The sequence below is a fragment of the Ursus arctos genome, unplaced genomic scaffold (genome assembly GCF_023065955.2).
Source record: "Ursus arctos isolate Adak ecotype North America unplaced genomic scaffold, UrsArc2.0 scaffold_1, whole genome shotgun sequence".
Classification (NCBI taxonomy): domain Eukaryota; kingdom Metazoa; phylum Chordata; class Mammalia; order Carnivora; family Ursidae; genus Ursus; species Ursus arctos.
This window is the reverse complement of record NW_026622763.1, coordinates 38,890,338-38,899,483: the sequence shown is the minus strand read 5'-3', so window position 1 is coordinate 38,899,483 and position 9,146 is coordinate 38,890,338. Positions and strand designations below refer to the sequence as shown.

General features: G+C 42.2%; 1 protein-coding gene across 6 annotated transcripts in view; it reads left to right on the top strand.

Moving 5' to 3' along the window:
* Nucleotides 1–3,751: 3,751 nt before the first annotated feature.
* Nucleotides 3,752–9,146, top strand: part of CYTIP (cytohesin 1 interacting protein) — a 69,916-nt gene continuing 64,521 nt past the window's right edge. For 3 of the 6 annotated variants that reach the window (XM_057317907.1, XM_057317901.1, XM_044381560.3), the window contains exons 1-3: nucleotides 3,764–3,847; nucleotides 4,778–4,874; nucleotides 5,338–5,466. Coding sequence is in view for 2 of the 6 variants with exons in the window: in XM_048214347.2 (XP_048070304.1) it covers nucleotides 5,464–5,466 (3 nt within the window). In the remaining 4 variants the exon portion in view is untranslated. Of the gene's footprint in view, nucleotides 4,203–4,777; nucleotides 4,875–5,337; nucleotides 5,467–9,146 lie in introns of all 6 variants that reach the window. The other 3 variants (XM_048214347.2, XM_026492764.4, XM_057317903.1) reach the window with 3 other exon arrangements.

Below are 9,146 nucleotides of genomic sequence, written 5' to 3'. Positions count from 1 at the left end.
TTAGAAGCACTGGTTGGTGTCTCCTGTGAACTATGGCGCTCACCCTGCTCCCTTCCATGTTGTATTTACCATGCTACAGCCTGGACTAGAAAGAACGGGGTGTATCTTGTTAGACCCAAGACCTGGTACAAAGACTTCACCTCCTGGTTCATTTAGTGAACGTTTCTTGATGATGATCATAGGACCAGGATTTCCAGAAATTTTCCTGAGATGGCCCCAGAATCGGGCCTGGGGACAAAGAGAGGATTTGAATTAGTGGGCAGAGGTCATTATCTCTTATCAGTGAGGGCTGTGCAGGAACGCCAGCCAGAGGAGGCCATGCAACGGGGAACCATGAGGAGGTTTGGAGGACACAGGAAGATACCATAGGAGCAGGATGGACTGAGGTGGGGGAGGGGCCGACAAAGTCCATTAGTGTAATAGCCCACTGCAACCCAAGACGGCCGAAATCTAGAAACTGAAATGATCACGCTCTGGCTCACATTCATTCCCTCCGGTGGCCTCCCCACAGGTTATTCCCGGAAGATAATTGGAACTGGCTGTTTCCAGGCACCTTAAAGATCAAATCCCAACAAAACGTGGGCAGCCTCCACAGCAAAACTTTCCCCAGCATTCCCCAGTCCCCACCCCGCCAGGCCCTATTCTCGGCTCCAGCCTGAACTCTTTCAGCTCCAGCTGAGAAAATGCTGACAGCTCCAATGCGGGAGCGCTCCCCCCGAGGTCCTTGGGCGGGCTGGCCGGCGGCGCCTGCTAGCTGGCTGTTGGTGGGAGCATCCTGCCCTCTGCTGGATTTGGCAGGAAGAATGAATTCGCATTGCCTGCTACGGAATTAATTAGATGAAAAGTTTTTGATTTTCTCTGAAAACAAATATTTGCTTGCATGCCAATGAGGTCTAATTAATCAGGGAGCACATTCTTCAAATGACATGGTTTCTTAGGGGATTTCCAGGTATCCAGGAAAAAATCATTTTCATATGTCTCCTTCCTGCTCAGTAAGCAGGGTGTAAGACAGGCAGTGTGGACATTTTTAAAGAAATGTGAAGAGTCAGAACCACATCTCTAATAATTTTTAATGTATTCATATGGTCCGATGGGATAGAAAGAACTTCAGGAGTCCGGTCAGACTGCTTGGGCTTCATTCTGCAAGATACTCTTGCTGAGACTGAGTCTCTTCAGCTGTCAGGTGTCAAACCCACTTTGAAAGGTTGTCGTGAGTATCAAGCGCGCTAATCACATATACGAAAGGACTTTCCTGTGCTCACTAACGCTGTGGCATTTTATACGCGTGGACTGTGCTCAGGTTCACACAAGAGGAAGCACGCGTGCGCGCACACACAGGCAGATACACACCAAAGAGGTTCACATGAAAGTATCGGGAAACATTGTTTGATTATTGGCTTTTATTGACTTCCTGAAATTGATTTTGGGTAAAACTAGAAAACAGATACCAATATTTCAAATCTAGAGAATGAAAGGAGCCTTCTTAAACATATTGAAAGAAAGCAGGATGCCCTTAACATAATTTTTGTAAGTGGGCCTGGAGACAGAGCAACTTTTTACTAAGTAGTATTTACCTTCGAGCGCCTATCATCATGTTCTGTACAACCCATAAGAATGCCTATACTTCTCACTTTCATAAACAGAAAAATGGCCAAAATGAATTCTAAGGAGAATCTTGTACAGGAATCCAATCCCTCCCTTCCCTCCTTTCCTCTTTTGTTCTGGGTCCTTCTCTATTCCGCTCTGTCCTAGTCTCTTCCTGTTTGATTTGAAGCCAGAAATAAGTTCTTTCTATTAGCATTGTCACTGCTGGCGAGGCTGAGCCATTTCTTGTCCCCTACAGCAATTCCATAAGCATACCTATCCTTTTCTCTTCGGTGCTAATATTACCGTGGGAGTAGAATATGGTCCCAGCTCTTAGGTCGTTGGTCATCCAAAGGGTGAAAACTTGAATGACAATGGTGTTCATATTAATGTGGTAGCTCTTTAATAAAAAAAAAAAAGATTTTAACTGAAAATTTGTTTGATTTTATTCTCTTCATTAGCAGCTCTGCTTAATAAAGGGTTTTAGATCTCCCATTTGTGCTTGCAGCTGGGAGTAAACCCAGGGGTAATTGCTCTCCTTGCCAGCCTCAATAAGTGCTATACTGATGTTACACAGCACTTGTAACTTCAAGAAGAATTTAATACTAGTTGCTGAAGATACAAAGGAATAAGATACGATCTTGACACATGAGATATTCAGGCTTTAGATACCTATATCAATAAATATGTGGTAAGGGGGTGATGTGGGAATTGAGGAAGAAATAACCAGAAGTCATCTAATCTTAAAGAATGAAATATTTTCCAGGGGAGCAAAGTGTGCGTGTGTGTGTGGGGGGGGGGGGGGGTTGTGCGGTTGGAGTAGTAGGCAAGGGAGCAGTCTTCAAGGCAGTGTACCAGGTAAGTATGATATAGTTCTATGGAAATCTACTGTCTGTAGAATAACAGGGAGGGTGAGCTTGAGGCTGGAAAGGTAGTTTGGGGCCAGATGAAACCCCTACTTAAGAGGTAAGATATGGAGCTTGAATCCCACTGGGTATGTGTGTTAAACAATACATTTGAATGGCGAATCAATATTATACCCCTATAATATTCCATTAGTCAGGGAAGTGTTTACTAGGGAGGAAAGTTGGGCTTAAGGTGGTATTATAATTCCCTAGTCTTTAAAAATATGTGTAAGTTGCTGCGAGAACTGCACTAACCTCTATGTTCCATACAAACTGGGTTGAATTAGTGACTCCCGGAGCAGACTAGAATCCTTACTTAGTATCTTTAAAACACAACAGCTTAAGTCCTTTTTGATGCATCAGAGAGTCATGCATTTTTTAAAAGTAGTTATGTCTAGTTAATCTTAGATAACCATATACTCTAAAATATCTGGAATCCAGTGCCTGAAGGGAAGGCTTTACAAATGGCATCAGTCATTTCCTATAGCCAACCTGCCATTTTTTTCACATCAAATAAAAGGAGGTCAGGAAAAGACGTGTGGATAAAGGCTCTCTGCTTCACCAAACATGCTTGCTCATCTCACTAATAATTTTTAAAAAGCCGGATTATTTATCTAAACAGCTTGGCGTGATTTTACTGATCCTAATTCTCCTTGTCTCTACTATAGTCATCCCATAAACATCGCAAGAGGCAGGATTGCTCACAATAAAGCTTTGTTTAGGGCATCTTAAGAGGAAAGCACTTTGAATTGATATTCTCATTCCTATCCTCATAATGAGATTTACAGGTGACTTAAAAAAAATTTTCTTTTGTGTATTTGCTCAGCACTTAGCACATTACAGACATTCTGAAGAATGGAGCACATTCCATTAAACAATTTGGACAAAAGTAACGTGTAACTAAGTGTAAGTCGTGTAACCTGGTGCTTAGTGCCCCCACTGCGGCTGTAGGAGCACAGACCGTGTCTGTCCTGTTTGTTCTTCTACCAGTGGTACCCGGCACATAGCAGGTGCTCAATAAACATCTGAGGAATGACGAAACAATGCACAGACTCTCCTTTCGGGTGACTTTGCTTGCCGTGGTTATCCTAAGGGCACAATAAAGTAATACTCCCTCCACGACTACTTGGGCTCATGAGTTAATGTTTGCAAAGCGCTTTGAACTTCTTGGGAAAAAGAATGATGTTTTTGTTGGCACTGTATCATGTTTGCAGTGGCACATGAATTACTCCTCCTTCTCTTCCTCCAGCTGCTCGCACTGTGCCCTCCCCCAGCTCCATGCCAGGCCAGGATCTCGCAGAGGACAGCTGCACTGCTCTTCCTGCCTTCCTCCAGCCCCCTCCAGCCCTCCAGGAGAGGTAGGGACAGAGCAAACCCTGGAAAGATTTCTCCCAGGCCTCTTAAGAGACTCCGGGAAAATGGAATTCGGGTGGATCCTAAGGACTCTTAGAGCAGCTGGGGTAGAGAGGGATGCAGGTTCTTGGCCAGCCGTGGAAGAAGCTGGCAGGTTAGACAGGCCGGTCCGTGAGGACTAGATTCTGAAGGAGAACTAGAGGGCGTCATACAGGCCACTGGGAGTACGTGCCAGCACACGTGATTTCTTTAGTGTATATAGTTTTAAACACATAATACAAAGCCTCGACTAGTAACCTGGCCGAAAATACAGTTTCGTTACAAGGACCTCCGAAGACAAGCCCGATTGCTTTTATATGGGTAAAACTTTCAATTATTAGGACTACTTTCTCCATAATTTTTAAATATTCAATAACGGCAAATAATAGTATTCTATTTCACAACAGATAGAGGCTTCAATGTTTCCCAATGTATTTATGACTACAAAAATTGCCTTTATTTTTAGGAACTCAGTAATTAAGCAGTTCAAGTGTGATTTGGGAAACAAGAGTTTTTGTTTTTGTTTTGCTTTGTTTTGTTAAGAATGTCTGTCCCTTATGAACAAATTCGAGAAAAAGAGGCTTGTGTGTTTTTCGGGTTACAATATATTAACTTTCCACTGATCACACACAACAACTATCTCAAAGTAATGCAGGGAGAGCTGGTTACAGGCAGAATAACCAAATGGGCTATCAGAGGCAGGGTTTGCCTTAAAGGCAGGAACAGCTCCTGTTTTCCACAACTTTGAAGTGACTTGTTTTCCAACCCACTTCATGAGGTTTCCTCTGTGTGTGGAAAATTTTCCATGATATAGATTTATTTTTTTCCATGATACACATTTATATGCTTGTTGCTGTGCATGTAGCAAATATGTTCTTTCTCTATATCATTCCTAGGGACTGGAAATGAATGTTTGTCGAGAAAAACTAACCCGGTTTTCTGTTAAAAAGACCACGTAAACGATGACTCTTTTGCTTCAAAGAAAAATCTCAGGTAAGTCTGGCTTTAGTTGACGGCATGAAGTTAACCAAAAGTCTTGCATTTTGTTTAAACAATTATGAAAGGAAATTTCTCTCAATTAAATTGGGCTCATTAATCTGAAAACAAACACAGAGTATATTTATAGTTATATAGGCAGGATTTGAAACTCTGAGAGCTTAGTGTCCCCGTAAAAGCCACATGTGAAACATTTATTTGGGAGTGACTCCAGATAAGAAATGCTTTCTTTCTCCACTTGATTCATTGTAAAATGAAGAACCCTGATTTTCCATTTGTTCAGGGCTTGAAAATCACATAGGCGTTATTGACTTTTTATTGGTTTTTCTTCCTCTTTTTATTTGTGAGGTATTTGATACTAGGCAGTTTGCCCATGTCCTAAAATAAACAGATGGGATCTCCCTTCAGGAAAGAGGAGGAGGGCAGTATGAATTAGGGAGAGATCAAATTTCTTTTTCAGAATGTTAGTGTCCTGCGGTATTGGAGGGGGCTGTGAGCTCACCTAGAGAAGCCAGCAGGAAGGCTCGTCTGCCCAGCTCACAGACCAGGAGGAAATCACCGTCTGAGATTTGCCAATCAAAGTTCTATGGTAAGTTTGAATTTGGAATGTGTGGGTTGATTCTCATTTTGCGTTATTTTGTTGCGGTCGGGAGGGGATGAAGTGAACAAGGTTTAATGAAGTGTTATATATTAAGATAAATGAAATATTGAGGGAGTTATTGCTGGGAATTCCTCATTCAAGTGTTTAATGCGTAAGCTGATTGGCTTTTTCGGGTTTCTTTCCAAAATATTTAGGACTTCTACTTTTTGATATTCGGTCTGTCTTTTTTGTTCTTGCTGTTCTTGTTACTAGAATTCTCCTTTTTCTTTTTTTTTTTTTTTTAAGATTTTATTTATTTATTCAACAGAGATAGAGACAGCCAGCGAGAGAGGGAACACAAGCAGGGGGAGTGGGAGAGGAAGAAGCAGGCTCATAGCGGAGGAGCCTGATGTGGGGCTCGATCCCAGAACGCCGGGATCATGCCCTGAGCCGAAGGCAGACGCTTAACTGCTGTGCCACCCAGGCGCCCCTAGAATTCTTTTTCTAAATAGGGTCCGCGGATTTGGTGGTAGGGATGAATTCTGTAAGGCAGATGCTGAGTTTGTGACAACCTGACTATTTTTGGTCGTAGCCAGAAGGCCCAATAAATATGGGATGTGATATTACAGCAAGGAAAAGGGAAAAGAGAAAGGAATGGACTAGAAAGGTGGAAGTTCTTCTTAAGAGAAAAGAAAAGGAAGAGCTGGTGAGGTGCCAGTTTAAGTTGGCTGAGCCCTGGAGCTCAAACATGTTACCCTAGTGAGGAAGACAGTGTAGGGCTGCTCATGGAAATTCACTGAGAGTGCGTGTGTGTGTGCGTGTGTGTGTGTCCTTAGCCTTGTATCATGAACAAAGAATAAACAATCAAATATTTATTGAACTAAAAAGGTATCTCTTTTTGTAGCTGCTGCAAGAAATAAAAAGGTCAGCAAACTAGTTGCTCTCAGGTCCGTTTTGTGTGATGGGCTTGAAGAAGGTAGGCAGAACCCAGACAGAGGCAGCTGAAACCCAATTGAGTAAGTTGCAGCCAGAAGGTGAGCCGTGAGCAGATGACCAAGTGTTCCCTCAAATCATCATTACGGTAGTCACACTTTTAGGTTAGACCCCCAGGGATCAGGGCATTGTCGCCAGGAAAGTTTTGTTAAAGGACACTGGGTGTCAAAGGCACAGGGCAGTGGATCTCAAACTTTTAAGAATGACAAGTGTTCAAGTTCCTGGTTCCTCGGTTTTACTTGAAGTGATTCTGATTCAGGAAGTCGGGGTGGGGGGGTGGGGGAATATCCCTGGGGATCTTCATCTTGTAAAAGATGCGGGTGTGGAAGGGCCTCACTTTTGAGAAAAATGTGTGGGGTTTCTCTAGCTTGTTTTTTTTAATAATAATTTTTTTATTATATTATGTTAGTCACCATACAGTACATCCCTGTTTTTGATGTAAAGTTCCATGATTCATTACCTGCGTATAACACCCAGTGCGCCATGCGATACGTGCCCTCCTTACTACCCATCACCAGCCTATCCCATCCCCCTAGCTTGTTAACCTCATTGGAGGACTGTTGGTTTGAAGACCGCCAGGAGCCTGGCTCTGAGAGAGACTCATGGCCGTTGAGATGAAGAGGCAGAGCCTTTATCACACAGACCTGGGTTTGCATCTCCTGTGGCTTCGCACAAAATACTTTCCTTATCTGAAATTCAGGTTTCTCCTTTTTAAAAGAGGACAACCATATTGTCTACCTCTGGGATTTACAGAAATAATGCGCACAAGGGCTTAGGAGAGCAGCACAAAATAATGCAATTAGTAAATACTACCTCTCGTGGTGGGGAGAGAAGGGAAATGTCAGTGATAAGTCCTCTATGGCCAGGAAAATGGTTTGGGGCAGACAGAGCTAAGGTGTAACCAACGAGGAGGCTAGTTCTTGGATCTTGGGGGTCCAGGGGCAAGGTCTGAAAATAGAGCATAGAACGGAAAATGCACCAACGTGAGGGTGGGAGACACACTTTCTTACCATTACAAAAGTTTCCCAAGAGTGGTAATAAGCAACCCAGAGGGCACGGTTAATTGGAATTGTAATTGATCCCCAAATAGTATTTAAGTCAATAGTTAATTGATTTTCCTCAAGAAAACCTTGTAAGAACTTCTAGAAGGGAACAAAGTGAAATGCATCAAATTCAGTGATTTGTTCATATCTGCCACCCACTCTACATGGAAGGAGTAATGAATGACAAGAAAAATGGAAAGGAACAGGGACCACAAATCATAAGGCTGTAATGAAATGAAATCCTTTTCTGGTAATTCAGTGTGATGTCAGGTCGTACTGAACCGGCTGGCTCGCTTGCATGTGACTGTTGCCAGGTGCTCTCCCAAGATGAAGCATGAAGGGTAGAGGAAACAGTTACGTGCCTTTCTTCAAAGACAAAGATAAAATTTAGAGGCATTTAAATGTATGCTGTGACTGAAACAGCCAACAAATTAATGGATGGGGGATATGAAGGACCAGTGGGGGTGGGATGTGACCAGACCGTCCCTAGGCAAGTCAGTTAGCCTCTTTGGACCTTATTTCCTCTCTAAGCGCTCTTCTAGTCCTGATGCATTGTGATAAGGCGTAGATGGTGGGACAAATCCCAATGCTTTCACATTTTCACCTGGGAAGTAGTCCCTAAACTAGGGTACCTAAGTTATTACCAAATGCTAGCTATTTTGAAGAATTTTGTTTACTCTGAAATACAAATTTTTCAGTGATTTTCCGTAAACTCAAATTTCAACTGAAATGTATTTTAACCAATGCTGTTATTTCTCTGGATGTAACTGATATCTTCTCAGTAAATAATCATGATAATGCATGGTAATGACAAATACATTATGAAGAAAGACATGCTAACAGTAGCCACCATTTTTTGAGCACTTACGATCTCCTAGGTATCAGGCTTGATATATTTCCTCTTTGACCCTTATACAAATTCTGTTAGGAGACATCATTGTGGCAATTTTCTATGAGGATTTTAAGAAGTCACAGAGGCAGCAAATAGTAGAGTTGGGATTAGAATCCAGGTCTTTCCAACTCTAAAATCCACGTTTCCAGTCCTGTGATACCATAAACCTGCTCTACTAAGTGCATTTGTAGTAAGCCTGTAGAGTTTGCTCCTTGATTCACGGTCTTCCATTATTCAAAAATACAATGAGAAGTGTGTGTTCTTGTCCTCCTCCTTCATTTTTCACTTGTGAGCACTTTAGGGGAGCACTTTTCCTAACAGCAATATCATTTATCTGTCTATCTATCTATCTATCTATCTATCTATCTATCTATCATCTATCTAATTTTTACTTTGAGCACTGAGTTTACTGGCTAGTCTGAACTTGCCAGCAGGCATATACATAAAAGTAACAATTTTTTTCTTCTCCAGTTACTTAAGCTCGGTCAAGTTTCCCCTTTCCTTGGGCAGACACCATGATCTTTGTTTTTTTTTTTTCTATAAAAATGAAAACAAAACACAACTAACTCTGTGCTATAAAAATTCAATCTCAGTCCAATTTAAAAGTATCTCCTTTGACATCATCCATCAGTGTAAGGTCTTAGAATGAAAGGATGGGCTGTAGTGTGTCTCTGGGATACCATCTCTCTCCCTCGCCCGGCTACTACGGTTGGAGGAGATTTGGGGTAGGGAGGAAGGAGAAGAAAAGGACAAGTTTCTCA